The sequence below is a fragment of the Gracilinanus agilis genome, chromosome 2, assembly GCF_016433145.1.
Source record: "Gracilinanus agilis isolate LMUSP501 chromosome 2, AgileGrace, whole genome shotgun sequence".
Classification (NCBI taxonomy): Eukaryota; Metazoa; Chordata; class Mammalia; order Didelphimorphia; family Didelphidae; genus Gracilinanus; species Gracilinanus agilis.
The window spans coordinates 551427628-551443743 of NC_058131.1; the positions used below are offsets into that span (position 1 = coordinate 551427628).

The following is a 16116-nucleotide window of genomic DNA, read 5'->3' on the forward strand; positions in this document are numbered from 1 at the left end:
ATTTTATGAACTAGAAAAAATAATAACAAAATTCATGTGGAAGAACAAAAGATCAAGAATATCAAAGGAATTAATGAAAAAAAAATGTGAAGGATGATGGCCTAGCAGTACCAAATCTCAAATTGTACTATAAAGCAGTCATCATTAAAACAATCTGGTACTGCCTAAGAAATGGTGGATCAGTGGAATAGATTAGGGTTAATGACCTTAGCAATGTAGTGTTTGATAAACCCGCAGATCCTAGCTTTTGTGACAAGAACTTACCATCTAACAAAAACTGAAGGGAAAACTGGAAAACAGTATGGCAAAAACTAGGTCTAAACCAACATCTCACAAGATACCAAGATAAGGTCAAAATGGGTATATGATTTATACAGAAAGGATGATACTATAAATAAATTAGGGGAACACAGAATAGTTTACCTGTCAGATCCATGAAGAAGGGAAGAATTTATGACCAAACAAGAGATAGAGAACATTATAAGATATAAAATGAATAATTTTTACTATTAAATATAAAAGATTTTCTACAAACAAAAGCACTATACCCAAGATTAGAAGTAAAACAACAAACTGAGGGTAGGGAGGGATTTCATAACAAATTTCTCTGATAAAAGTGTCATTTCTCAAAAATATAGAGAACTAAGTCAAATTTGTAATAATACAAATCATTCCCCACTTGATTGATGGTCAAAGGATATGAATAAACAATTTTCAGATGAAGAAATTAAAGCTATCAACTTTCATAGGAAAAAATGTTCTAAATCACTCTTGATTACAGAAATAAAAATTAAAACAACTCTGAGGTACTCCTTCAAACCTATCAGATTGGCCAATGTGACAATAAAATATGTTGAAAGGAATGTGGCAAAATTGAAACACCAATGCATTTCTGGTGGAATTGTGAACTGATATCCCAAAGAGATCCCAAAAAAGAGGAAGAAAGGACCTGCATCTGCAAAAATATTTATAGCTGCACTTTTTGTGGTAGCAAGGAATTGGAAATTGAAGGGAGGTCCATCAGTTGGGAAATGGCTGAACAAAATGTGTCATATGATGGAGATGGAACACTAGTGTGCTATAAGAGATAATCAACAGGATGATTTCAAAAAGAGCTGGAAATATCTCCATGAACTGATGCAGAGTGAAATAAGCAGAACTAGGAGAACACTGTACACAGTAACAAAGTATTGTGGAATGATCAACTGTGATAGCCTTAGCTACTTTCAGTAATACAATGATCTAGGACAATTCTGAGGGACTTAGGATAAAGAATGCTATCTACCTCCAGAGAAGAACTGTTGGAGTCAGAACACAGATCAAAGCATATGATTTTTCACTTTAATTTAATTGGGGTTTTTACTGTGGGGTTTTTTATTTTATATGATTATTTTCTAACAAAAATTAATAATGTGGAAATATTTTGAATGTTAATACATGTATAACCCAGATCAAATTGCTTGTCAGCTTTGAGAGTGGGGAGACAAGGAAGGTATAGAGACAATTTAAATCATATAACTTCAGAAAACTTAAGCGGACATTTGTTACTATATGTAATTGGTAAAATAAAATATTTTTATAATAAAAAAATTTGAATAAAGCTTATAAAATGCCTTCTTCACAATCACCCCTTCCAGAAAACCAGTCTTTCCAAGTCACCCACTAAAATAAGCAAAGCAATAGTAACAATAACAACAAAAGGTCCAAGACTTAGGAAAGGAAAAGGATGGGTGAATAATGTTTTCCAAACTTTTTTCTGAAGGGAGAAAAATACTGAGTTCTTTTGTTCACTAATTCACTACAGAGAGGCCAGACCATCCTAGTGTTTTTCCCTGCTGTCCAGGAATAATATTCTCAATAATGTATTCATTCTTTTAATCATCTCAGTACAACTTGCCCATGGTCACAATCAGTTAGGCGATAACAGTGGCTAGATTTTGGGGCTAGGAGTAAAAGAATACCAGAGTTCAAACCCAGACTCAGATACTTTCAGTGTGACCCCGGGCAAGGTACTTAACTTTCCCAGTCTCAGATTACTTATCTATAAAATGGAGATAAGAGCATGTGTGTCACAAGGTTATTGTGAACTCCAAATGAGATAATAAATGGGAAATATTTTGTAATTTTTTTAAACACTAAAGGAAGATATATCCTAGGTAGCAGTAGAAAATGGTAAGTATAGGAATAGGAGTTCAAATATGGCCTCAGATTTTCCTAGCCCTTTGACCCTGCTCAAGTCACTTAATCCTATTTGCCTCAGTTCCCCATCTATAAAAGGAGCTGGAGAAGGAAGTGGCAAACCACTCTAGTATTTCCAACAAGAAAACCCCAAATAAGTCAGGAAGAGTTTGACACAACTGAAAAGACACAACAACAAGAGGCGTAGGAGGAATGGCTCTGCCACAACCCCCAAGCTAGGTCAAGGACTCAGGTCTGGTGACTTCCAGATCAGCAATGTTTCCAACATTGGCCTCCATCCTCATTTCCCACATTGCATTTGGAATAAACACTCCCTGCCTGCTCTTTTCAATAAGAGACCAAGGATATGGCCAAAATTCCTAGTCTTTCCCATACCTCTGCTTTACATTTCTTAGAACTTCCCAAGCTTCTCAATGGATCACAGATACTCACAGGAATGGAAATCCGTGCATATGAATGTATGTTTCATTCTTTGTAATTGAGTCCCAGTAACTTATGAGAGTACCTGGTACCTTGAAGGTGCTCCATAAATTGACTGTGTTTGAGAGAAGGGCTGACCTGAAAGAATAAGATGGCCCTGAGAGGGGTAAGGAAGTAGTAATAGGCTCCAAGGAACTAGAAGGATGGGAAGGGAAGGTAAATAAGATGTGATGTTAGACTCAGCCTCCGAGAGAGACACTGTCATATAGAAACAAAATCAGTGGGGGGGAGGTATACTTTTTCACTTTGTCTTTGAAAGTCAATTAAATTGCAATTATATATTGTTCAGTTTCATTTTTTAAAATTTCTATTTATGCTGTTGCAACAATAATAGTCTTTTTAAGATTCTTTTAGATTAAAGTTTTTTTTTTAATTAGTTAGAAGGAAAACTCTTAGTAGGCTCAATAAGTCCCAGAAAGGATATCTTATAGATCTTTTTTTTTTTTTTTGAGACTAAGTGTTCCTATGTTACCCAGCCTGAAAGTGTAGTGCCCACTCACAGATCCAATCTTCCCATTTAAATCTCAGCTCTGAAAACTATTAGCTTATAACACATTGTACCATATCAATGTGATGAAACATTATTGCCTCCTGAGAACCTCTTCAGGATTCAGAAAGGCTTGATAGAATAAATTAAGCAGAACCAGGAGAACAATTTGCACAGTGATCATGGTAATGTTAAAGAAAACAACCCTGAAAACTACAGAGCTCTGATCAATACACTGAGTAATCATTACCTTGGAGAACTGGGAAAAGGCCTCCCACTTCTCAGCAGAGAGACTAGACTACAGATGTAGAATGGGTGAACTGCAGGTATACAATTGGCCAATGTTTCATCTAACTGTACTTATATGGTCCCACTGGGTGGGGAGAGGGTCCCCAAAGGAGAAAAGAAGTGACAATAAGATAAAAAAAAGAACATTCATCAAATGTTGTTTCTAAAAATCAACTAAACTTGTTACCAGCATGTTTCTTCATCTGTAAAACTGCCCATTAATTTCTCTTTCCTGACCACCTGGAAGGTTTATTGTGAGAAGGTAGTACACACAGCACTTCATAAACTACAGAGTGTTGTATAAATGGGAACAATTACTTGGAGATGCAGAAGACATGCACAGAAAAGGTTGTTGGTTCATTTCACATTCACAAAAATAAAAGGACCCAAAGGCCCACTCCTTAAAATGCTCCCCAATAGAATTTATCATTAGAGAGATTCTGTATCACCACCTCAGGCTCCTGGGCCAGTAGGACCCCAACTCTTATCCTTTGAATTGTAAGGAGTCACTCTTAAATGCCTAGAAAATTAAGGTGGTTAAACAAGCTAAGCTGAAGATCCAAACCCAGCTGCTGTGTAGCTAGGCCTCCTCCACCCCATGGCCTAGGGCCCATTTGGACAGTTTGGTAGAGACACAGCTGGGAAAAGGGGGAGGGGGAGAATCAGTATTGAGAGGAGGAAAGAGGAGCAACAGAAAAAGCCCGGGCAGCATTTCTAACCCAGGAGATAACAGGAAGGAGAAAACAACCTTAGAGAGAGGGCTGCTTCAGCAATGATTGAGGGGGGCAGTGATAGGGTGGGCACCAAGAGGAAGGGGCAGAGCCTGCAACCTGAGTCCAAGGAGAGACTTGTGGGGAAAGCCAGCCAGAACCAAAAAAGAGCTCACTGTGACCTGGTCTGTCAAATTTCCAGCCCCAGACAGCAGGCTCTTTCATCCTGGCAGCCTACAGTTTCCTCCCCAATCCCCGCCTACCTCAAAACTCTACAGGAGCCTTCTAGAGCTCCTTTTCTTTTACCTCCCCCCTCCAATATATTCCTTCAGCCCCCAAGGGGAGGATGGGGGTGGTGTTGAGGTTCAAGGTCTAGAAGTGGGAGGGTCTGAAGACCCATTGCTCTGAAATCTGGGAGAATTCACCCATTCCACTTCCAACCAAGCTTGAGCCCCCTTTGAGCTTCCAGCACCCTACCAGAGACAGGCTACAGCAACACCTTTGCTGGGACAGGAATAGCCATGTGGTATGGTAAGGTTTTAAAAACAGAGTGGCGATCAGGAGACATGGGTTCTAGCTCTGATATGTACTACTTGCTGTATTTCTTTAGCAAAAAAACGCGCCCCCGTTTCCTCCTTATCCCTCAACCTAGGGTGCTACTGGCTAAGACCAGTTCTCCTGGTATACAAGACCAAAGGACTGAGTTAAATGATTTCTAAGAACCCTTCCAGTTCAAATTCTGATTCTGTTTTAAGACTTAAAAAACTGGGGACTGGAGCAGAGAAAACAGAAGCCCTGGGTCACATGGAAACAGATTTCCAGATAAGCCTTGAAAGCAGAGGCCAAAGGGAACATGATCATCGAAAAGTATGGCTCTGAACTCATAAGAGGGTGGCAAAAGAACGAGTTTTAAGATGCCTCGGGGGACAGACACCCCCAAATTCCGGCTCAAAGGACAGACCCACCCCCAAGTCACACACGCACAAGGTTGAAGCCCCTCGAGTTCTCACATTACAGGAGGGGAGGGGATGGACGTGTGAGGGCACACGCAAGTGAGGAGGGTGGGGCAGGAAAGAGGGAGGTTTGAGGGGTCTGTGGGACTTTGAGAGAACTAAGAAAGATACACTGGCTGGAGGGCCTCGGCCCGAGTTAGAGGAGGCGCCATCCAAACCAGACAGAAGAATGGACTGGACAACTCTTTGGAATCTCCTGCTAACTCCGGAGTTTGAGATCATCCCTTGTGCACAAAGAGATCTGGGTTGGGGAGGGGATATGAAACGAGAGGGAGGAATAGAAAGGCTGGGAGGAAGGGCGCAGAGTTTACCTTGGCTCTGCCCACGTTCTCCGGGGGGCCCTCTAGCTGCAACCAAATGCTGGGAGCCCCCGGTTCCGGCTCCCCAAGGACATTCAGCTGCACCCTAAAGATGCGCTCTACATGGGGCAGAAACTCCAGCACCGAGTCCTCCGCCTCCGCCGGCACCGTGAAGCGTCCCGGGGGCTCCCGGCCCCGCATGGCTGCGTGGCCGACCCTAGGAGAGAGAGACAACCCGTCCCGGGGGTCGGAAGAGGGTGGAGGAAGGTGACACGTTGCCCCTTCTGTCGCGCCCAACTCCCCAAACCCCTAAACTCAACACCCTAACCGCGCCGCCGCGCCAGGGCCCCTGCCCCAGTCCCAGTTCCTGCCTGGCCTCTGCCCCGCTCAGCGTTCTGCCCGCTTCCTCCAGGATTCAACAATTGTGGAAACGGATCCTGCCTGCCCAAGGCTCCGGTACCAGTCTCTGTCCCTGCCCCTGCCCCGCTCGGAGTTCTCCTGGGACCCCAGTAGTCCCGCTTCCTTTGGGACCTACTAGCTGGGGGGTTCGGATCCCACCCTCCCAGGACTCCGGTCCCGGTCACCCAGTTTCTGCCCTCGCCCCCCTCAGAGGTCTCCCAGGGCCCCAGCAACCCAGGTCCTCCTCAACCCACCAGCCCCGGCGCCGGATCCCGCCCTCCTAGGGCCCCAGACTCAGACTAGTTACGCTCCCCGCTGGAGCTGCACTTTCTTTCTGCCCTGGGGCTGGGCTGGGGGTGGGACCAGCTTCAAGATGGACCCCGCCCCTCCGCCCTCCCCTTCGCCTCCCGCCCCCTACTACTCCAGGTCCCCAGACTTCTTTGCTGCTCTAGCTCCTGCAGAACAGAATAAACTTTTCTTCTCTCCCCTGGATTGCAGAAGTCTCTGAAGCAAATGGAGGAGGGGAGAAGGAGGAGAGATTGGAAGGGAAAGACTTTAAGAAGGGGAAGGATGGTCCTCAGCTACTACCAAAGGAAGTTTAAGGCTTTGGGCCAGGGCCCAGATTTCAGGGGTCAAAGGTAATTTCCTTCTAAGTGTGAAAGGGAATTTTTATTCCCTTTGTCTATTTTAAGTTAATCAAGAACTCAGCATCTCCACAATCCTGTTGTTACTAATGAAAGTAGCACCAGGCCAACTACCATAAACAATTGGAAAAACATTGACTGCTCATGGATAGGAAGAGCTAACATAATAAAAATGACCATTCTACCCAAATTAATTTACCTATTTAGCGCCATACCTATAAAACTACCAAAAAACTTCTTTACTGAATTAGGAAAAACTATAACAAAGTTCATTTGGAATAACAAAAGATCAAGAATATCAAGGGAAATAATGGAAAAAAATGTGAAGGAAGGGGGCCTAGCAGTACCAGATATTAAACTATACTATAAAGCAACAGTCATCAAAAAAATATGGTACTGGCCAAGAGACAGAAGGGAGGATCAGTGGAATAGACTTGGGGTAAGTGACATCAGCAAGACAGTGTATGATAAACCCAAAGAGCCCAACTTTTGGGACATGAATCCACTATTTGACAAAAACTGCTGGGAAATTTGGAAAACAATATGGGAGAGATTAGGTTTAGATCAACATCTCACACCCTACACCAAAATAAATTCAGAATGGGTGAAAGATTTGAATATAAAGAAGGAAACTGTAAGTAAATTAAGTGAACACAGAATGGTATACTTGTCAGATCTCTGGGAAAGGAAAGATTTTAAAACCAAGCAAAAATTATAAAAAATTACAAAATGTAAAATAAATAATTTGATTATATTAAATTAAAAAGGTTTTGTACAAACAAAAACAATGCAACCAAAATCAGAAGGGAAACAACAAATTGGGAAAAAATCTTTATAACAAAAAATTCTGACAGAGGTCTAATTACTTAAATATACAAGGAACTCAATAAAGTATATAAAAAAATCAAGCCATTCCCCAATTGATAAATGGGCAAGGGACATGAATAGGCAATTTTCAGATAAATAAATCAAAACTATCAATAAGCACATGAGAAAGTGTTCTAAATCTCTAATATTTAGAGAAATGCAAATCAAAACAACTCTGAGGTATCACCTCACACCTAGCAGATTGGCTAAAATGATAGCAGGGGAGAGTAATAAATGTTGGAGGGGATGTGGCAAAATTGAGACATTAATGCACTGCTGGTGGAGTTGTGAATTGATCCAACCATTCTGGCTGGCAATTTGGAATTATGCCAAAAGTGATAAAAAAAAATGCCTGCCCTTTGATCCAGCCATACCATTGCTGGGATTGTACCCCAAAGAGATCATAGATAAACAGACTTGTACAAAAATATTTATAGCTGTGCTCTTTGTGATGGCAAAAAACTGGAAAACCAGGGTATGCCCTTCTATTGGGGAATGGCTGAACAAATTGTGGTATCTGTTGGTGATGGAATACTATTGTGCTCAAAGGAATAAAAATGTAAGAGGGAGATTTTTTAGGTATTTTATAGATATATATTTAAATTGTGGCCACCAGGAATCAACAATTCAGGGTGATTCTGTAATTAAATTAGACCCAAGTCAGGACCGGGTTTAAGGTAGTTTATTTACAGTTAGGAGGGTAAAACGTAGGGAAATAGAGTGAGGGAGAGTCTAGTCCAGGCCTACAGAGGTCTGGACGGAGAGAGAAGGTTAGAAGGCTAAATAAATGAGGCTACAAGCCACAAGGCCTAGCAATCAGATAGGCTAGTATCCAGGTCCAGCAGGATACAAACACGGGGTCCATGAAACAGCCACCTAAAAGACCATAGCGGGAGAGAAGGGAGACCAAGCACGCAAGAAAGACAGTCAGTCTAATGGTGTCAAGGCTCGTTTATTGTGTGCAAGGGGTGAGTTTATATGCTTCTAGGGCTGGGGTGGGGAAATTTCTGGTGGTTTCAGGCCATTGGTCTTGCCACGCCTATCCCCGATGAAGTTGGGTAAGTTTCTATTCTTAACATAAGTTTCGTTTCTCGGAAAACCCTTTACTAAGTTTCATTTCTGTGGTTTTAGGTTTCGTTCCTTGGTCTCTGACAGGCTAGAGCCTACTTAAAGGTAGAGTTTGGAAACACTCCTAGGTAGGCCTAAGGAAGTCAGCTTAACTTACCCACGTGACCATTCGGAGTGGAAGCTGTCTGAGGTCTCCTCAGAGATCCTTCAGGCCAAGTTCAAAGCAGGAACTCTCTTTGCAGGAAGTAACCAACATACTTGAAGAGAAAGTGTCTTTCGTCACTTCCTGTGGGTCCACCTCTAATTCAAGTGGACAAATGGCAGCCTCTGCACTGATTTGGACTGCCCAAAGGGCAGTCCCTTGTTCTTGATTTGTTACTTATTGTCACGTGTGGGTAACCCATCTCCCCTCCCCACTAAGGGAGGTGGGAATGACATCATCTCTATGCCTAGGGTAAGTAGAGTTTGACTATGAATGGGCTAGAGCTAATTCTATTTACACAATCCTCCCTGATGATCATTGAGTGCCTAGTCACCCCAAGTGATCATTTTACATAATCATCTTATACTCACAAAGGTCTTCTAACTACAATAGTTAGAAATAAGAGGGGAAATGGAAAAGAGAGAAAGCAAGACCAGTGTTTGCTAAGCACATTGACAAGAAACCAATTGGGGGGCAGTCCCCTATTGGTGTAACATTTACAATTAAAGTAGCTATTCAAAACCCATCAGTCCATTCATTTATACCCAAAGTTCATTCTGGATCACTCGATGCAACAAACCCCATCAGTTCAATCAATTGCAACCCAAAGTTCATTCTGGATCTCTTGATTAAATGTAGGTTCTTCAGGCATCTCTCTGCAAACAGTTCATTCTCTGGATTAAGGAATCAGCAAGTTTCTTTCCCTGAGAATTTTTCTCAAACAAAATAAAAAATTAAATCTTGGATATAATAAAAATACAATTAAAAAATTAAATCTTGGATATAATAAAAATACAATTAAATCTTGGATTTTATAAAAATACAATCCCCCCTGACATGGGTATTTAGAAAGAAATACCCAGATCAGCTCAAGATATATGGTTGAGTCATGGGGTTGTATGAGTAAATTTAAAAGAAAAAAAAACCAAAAGTATATAAAAAATCAAATAGAAGGAAATTGAAACTTTGGAAAAAGAAAACATTAAAATCAAAATCAAAATATCAAAAGCTATGTATATAAAATTTCTGAATAAACAAAATAAATTTATAACAGGCCCTTGTATTAGGGTCCAATTAATATAATTTCCATCCTACTAGTCTGTAGGACATAATGCAGTAATACTGCACTTACCCATTTGCAGCTAAGACTACAGGAAGTTGCCATTCTATAAGAGAGAAAAAAGGACCAGATTATATGCAAGGGAAGTGTCTGTCATTCCCTTCATTCTCAGGAATATATGGGTGAGCCAGATGATAGCCAACCTGCGGTACCTGACTGGCAGTGTAGTTTGAAGAGTCCTACGTCCTAACATATGTTAAGCGTTGCAACTTCGATTCTTACACTGAGTTCAAGTCCTTAGTGTTGGCGTGGGAGTACCTCAGTCCCACCTGTATTTGTATGATCTCTTTGACCTTGTGCTCCTTGGCACTGTGCAGATGTTCTCATCAATCCCATTGGATTGGTCGGTCGATCTCCATGACCTTGTGCTTTCTTAGCACTATTAACAGCTCTTGTGTTCCCTTCTCCTGGAATCAGACAGAAGCATTAATCACAGTCCCATAACATTTAACAATATATGGCAAATTCCCAAAGTCTAAACCTTGTGAGTAAGCAGTAATATTACAGCAAATATATATATACATATATTAAAATTATATCATTGCAAAAAAATTTTTTAAAAATTAAGTGATTATATGTACTTAAGTACAAGAAATGAGAAAAGACAAAAAATATCAATTATTCTATTAAAAGATATTTGGAAAATCAATAAGAAAATAAAAATAAAATCAGGGAAAGAATCAAGAACAACCAATGATTCCAAAATTAGCATCCATAAGTCTATGAACTGTTATCTCCAATGCAGGTAACAGGAAACAATCAATCAGGTTCAATAGAAGATGCTCTCTTTACATGTGAGCAATGAATCCAAGAGTCCTTTTCTCCAATCTTTATAGCTGTTGGGGTAGTTAGTAAAATTTCAAATGGGCCATCCCATGAAGGTTCAGTTGCCCCAGTGCACTGGAAGTTCTTTATATACACCTTGTCTCCTGAGTTCAGGTCCTGAAGTGAAAAGTCTATTGCTCCTGCTTGTACTGCAGTTCCAGATTCATGGAGTTCATGCAGTTTGTGTTGCAATTCCTGTATATATGAAGCAATAGAAGTATCTCCTCCTAATAGTGATGTATATGCAGGAGAAAAAGGCTTAGCCTGTATAGGAGGATGTCCAAAAAGCATCTTATATGGTGAGATGTGTAGATCTCCCCTAGGCCTGCTTCTAAGATAAAATAGAGCTAGAGGGAGAATTTCAGGCCATTTTAGGTGTGCCAATCATAGTTTTAAGTTCTCTCTTCATCCATTCAACTTGGCCTGAACTCTGGGGGTGATATGGTACATGGAATTTGGGAGTTATCCCCAAACAGGAATATATTTCAGATAAAACTAAATCAGTAAAGTGACTCCCCCTGTCCGAGTCAATATGTGCAGGCAGACCAAAAGGAGGAATCATTTCTTTTAAAAGCACCTTGGCAACAAAGGCCGATGTGGCTCAGGCAGTAGGAAATGCTTCCGGCTACCTGGTCAGTTGATCCACTATGACTAGACAGAATTTATATTGTCCAGCCTTTGGCATTGTTATGAAACCAATTTGTAGGTGTTCAAAAGGTGTGTAAGCCAATGGACACCCACCAAAAGCCTTGCCACAAAAGGCGTGTTGGTTATATGCTTGGCAGGTAGGGCAAGCTGCACACACTTTAGAGGGTATAGTGGTTATGCCAGGAGCTATCCATACTCTCTTAATAGAGTCCACGATGCCCTGGGTACCAAAATGACTATTTTTATGAATAGATTGGCAAATTTGGTGATAAAAGTGTCTAGGGAGCAGGGGTTTTCCTTCAGAGGACACCCATACTCCATTTATCTGTTTAGCTTTAAATTTCTGCTTCCATTTTGCTACTTCCTTCTCATCATAGGAAAGTGATAAATTTGAGTCATCAGTGGTTGTTAATGTTAAAATTAATTCAGGCCCTTCTATAGCTGCTAGCTTTGCAGCAGTATCTGCCCAGTCATTTCCCCTAGAGACAGGGTCAGTGCCACCTGTATGGGCAGAGCAATGAACTACAGCTAGGGCTTTGGGTAGTAGGAGAGCAGAAAGAACTTCATTAATAATTTTTGCATTAGCTATAGATTTTCCAGCTGAGGTTAAAAATCCTCTCTGGAGCCATAACATACCCACTGCATGACATATTCCAAATGCATATCGAGAATCCATATAAATTGTTGCCCTTCTATCTTTGGCAATTATACATGCATATTTTAGGGCTATGAGTTCCACGGCTTGAGCACTTAGATTTGAGGGCAGTGAAGCTGACCATACGGTTTTAAATTCTGTGACCACAGCAGCTCCAGTGTAGCATATGCCATCCCTCATAAAGGAAGAACCATCAGTAAATAAAACTAGATCAGGATTCTCTAAAGGAGTGTCCAGGAGATTGTCTCGAGGCTTTTCAGCCATGGACACTAGTGTTTCACAATTATGTAAAGGTTCTTCTGAGACTGGTAAATAAGGAAGCAAGGTGGCAGGATTAAGAGTTGTACAATGTTTTAAAGTAATATTTTCATTATTTAGCAAGGCTATTTCATACCTTGTAATTCTCTGATCAGAAAATGCCTGTGTTCTATGTCTTAGCAGTAATGCTTCTACTTCATGTGGGCACATAATTGTTAATGGGCATCCCAATACTAGATCAACAGTTTTTGTCACTAACAGAGCTGTGGCAGCTACACCTCTAAGACATGGTGGTGCACCTGCAGCTATTGGCTCTAGCTGGGCTGAATAATAAGCAATTGGACACTGGTAAGGTCCCAAAGTTTGGGTTAAAACGCCTGAAGCTACTTCTCTATGCTCATGTATATATAAAGTAAATGGCTTGTTATAATATGGGATGCCTAGAGCAGGAGCAGATAAGATATCTTGTTTTAAATTCGATAGAGCTAACTTGTGCTCTGGCTCTAATTTAAGTGGTTCAGGGACCGAATCTTTTGTTAGTGCTATAAGGGGTTTAGTAATTTCCCCATAGCAAGGGATCCACTGTCTGCAAAAACCTGTTGCTCCTAAGATTGCTCTTAAGTGTTTTTTAGTGGTAGGATCGCTCAATTTTTGAATATTTTCAATGTGCTTAGGGGATATATATCTGGCACCAGCTGTCAAGATGAACCCCAAATATTCTACTCTGGGGAGACACCACTGAACTTTTCCTTTTTATATCTTATGTCCTCTTTTATGTAATTCTAAAAGGAGATGTTTACTATCTTCTTGGCATGTTTTAGCATCTGGTGAAGCCAGGAGCAAGTCATCCACATATTTAATCAATTTACTATTTTTAAATGTTATATTATCTGTATCTTGGCTCAAAATCTGTGCAAAAATAGATGAAATCTCACAATATCCCTGTGGAAGACGCCCCCGGGACCTCTGAGAATTATTCCAGGTAAAAGCAAATATATGTCTGGAATTCTCATGAATAGGAATTGAGAAAAAGGCTGAGCACAGGTCCATGACCATAAAGTAAGTGGCTGTACTGGGAATAGAAGAAATAATTGCGTTTGGGTTTGAAACCACTGGGTGTCTCTTTATAACATGATTGTTTATAGCCCTTAAATCTTGAACAAATCGATATTGGGGTTTTCCATCTGGGCCTAATTTTGGCTTCTTAACAGGCAGAATAGGTGTATTATATTCTGACTTGCATGGGATTATTATTCCTTGCTCAATTAGTGAATTTATCACTGGGGTAATTCCCTCAATGGCTTCTTTTGATAAGGGGTACTGAGGAATGGAGGGAGCTGGCCCTCTTTTTGTTCTAATCTGAACAGGAACAGCTGATTTAAGCAGGCCTACATCAGTAGAAGATGTGGCCCATAGAGACTCCGGGATATCATCTGGGATTTCAAAGGTGGGAGGCTCCTTTACTTCCTGTCCTTCTGAGAGAAGTACAGGCAGCAAGGTTAAAGAGTCCTCCGGCAATTCCAGTGACATAGAACCATCTGGATTGCAAATTATTGTGGCTTTAAGTTTACATAATAGATCCCTTCCCAGTAAATTTGTGGGGGATCCAGGCATTAAAATAAAGGAGCGTTCAATTGATAAAGGTCCGAGAGTTACCATCCAAGGAGAAAGTTTTGGGACCTTTTAAGGTGTTCCTGAGGGTATGTCATCCAATTGGGGAATGGCTGAACAAATTGTGATATCTGTTGGTGATGGAATACTATTGTGCTCAAAGGAATAATAAACTAGAGGAATTCCGTGTGAACTGGAAAGACCTCCAGGAATTGATGCAGAGTGAAAGGAGCAGAGCCAGAAGAACACTGTACACAGAGACTTATATACTATGGTAAAATCGAATGCAATGGACTTCTGTACCAGCAGCAATGCAATGACACAGGACAGTTGTGAGGAACTTATGGTAAAGAATGCTACCACATTCAGAGGAAGAACTGCAGGAGAGGAAACATAGAAGAAAAACAACTGCTTGAATGCATGGGTTGAGGTGGACAGGATTGGGGATGTAGACTCGAAACAACTAAGAACAATTTGGAAATAGGTCTTGATCAATGACACATGATAAAACCAGTGGAAATGTGCATTGGCTATGGGGGGGGGAAGTGTGGGGGGTGAAGGGGAAAGTAGGAGCATGAATCATGTAACCATGTTAAAAATGAATATTAATAAATGTTTAAAAAAACATGAATCATGTAACCTTGGAAATTTTTTATAAAAATAAAAAAATTAATTTAAAAATTTTAAGTTAATCAAGAACTTAAAAGACGCCTACTTAACACTTAGTAAGTCACTAACAAAGAAAGTTCATCCACTAAAAGGCCATAAGCGCTGCCCACCATGGGCAGTACTAGGCAAATCGAAAGGCTGTGATTGATTCCTGAGATGTGATGAGGAGAGCTGATTGGTGGAGAAAAATGCATATAAGAGGGAGCCTGAGAAAGACTGATTCATCCTTAGAGGCCTTTAGCCTAGGGAGCATGAATTCTGGTGGGATTCTTGGTGGTCTTGGCCTTGTGTAAACTAAAGGTTCTCAGCATCTTTGGATCCTTAGATTTTGACTTCCTGGTCTGGACTTTCGATTCTGGTGAGATTCACATTCGGATTTGTATTTGCTGTCTGGGGCACTAGGATGAGGACTTAGGGTATTTTTAACTAAGTGATACTTTCTACCTCCTTCCTATATTTCCCACTTTAATATCTCTACCTTGCTGTAAATAAAGCTACTAACAGCCTACTGACTCATAGTTTAACTTTAAGTTTTATAAAGGGCAACCACAACAATTCTTTTTTTTTTTTTAACCATTATTGTCTTTGTCAAACCAAATCTTTAACTATTACATCTGGCAATCAATTTTAATTATTACATTTGGCAGACCACAGAGGTTTGATGAGTATCCTCAATCTTCTTCAATTTTCTTCACTTTTTACTCTCCTTAAGTCAGTTTGTTACTAGCTAAATTCTGGAGTTCTAGCTTTAAGTTGGTAGAGCAGTTTTTGAAATAGACAAAATAAGCAAAAAGGGCAGTTTAGCCACAAGCTACGACTGTTGGTCTGATACTATGAAGCCAATTGGAAACACCTAGTTTTTCCTATGCGGAAGTGTACATTCTAAATCTTTTTTTTTTTCCTCTCCCCTTAACTGAACAGTTAAATGCTTGTTGCTGCCTGGTAAGCCAGATTTTTTTTGTAACAATCAGCCCCCTCATGGCTTTAACTCCTCCTGTATCCCTGCCTCCTGGGGAGGCTACCCTGCCCCCACAAGCTACTACCTCTGAGCCCAGAATTCTAGAGTAGTGGAGGAAGTTAATAAGTTTATCTCAGCCTTTTTGTTATTAGAAGGTGTTAATTATTGGGGTAAAATAACAAAGTTTAGCCTTAGCTTGCTCCTGGAAGTCTGCTCTTTCCTTTTCTGAGCCCCCACATACCTCCAATATTAGCTTAAATGGGAAGTGGAACACTGGGGAGAACAATCAAGGAGAGCAACAGTAAAGATAACTAAAACTGCTCCCTTAACTCTGAGAAGCTTTCAGAGTCTACTAATGGCAAAATCCCAACAGCCCACAGCCTGTGCTCTACACCCAAATCCTTTTGCCCTCCCAGGCCAGCTCAACAAAGTGGCTCCCTGCCCACATGGTGGTGGAAGCACGTGGCCACTGATGTTTTTACCCATGGGGGGGAAGGGAAAGTAGAAAACTTTTCACACCCTCTTAGCTAAACTCAGGCTATACCCTGAAGGTTTTACCCACAAGAAAGTGTGTTTTATTTTGCCTAAAATAGAAAACTTTTGCTTTTTCTTACTTTCCCTCCCAGATTTAGCCTTGGGTTAAGGTTTCCTAGCTGCCCTCCATACAAAGTCTAGTTAATGTGGCGTGTCTGTATCTATACCAAATTTTTTCTCTA

The 16116-nt window shown here is 40.8% G+C and overlaps 1 protein-coding gene across 1 annotated transcript in view; it reads right to left on the minus strand.

Annotated features, from left to right (window-relative positions):
* NYNRIN (NYN domain and retroviral integrase containing) overlaps positions 1–5677 on the minus strand; it is a 34527-nt gene extending 28850 nt beyond the window's left edge. Inside the window, exon 1 of the mRNA XM_044660057.1 lies at positions 5489–5677. Within this exon, the coding sequence (XP_044515992.1) occupies positions 5489–5677 (189 nt within the window). The remainder of the gene's footprint in view (positions 1–5488) is intronic.
* Between the last annotated feature and the right edge of the window lie 10439 nt (positions 5678–16116).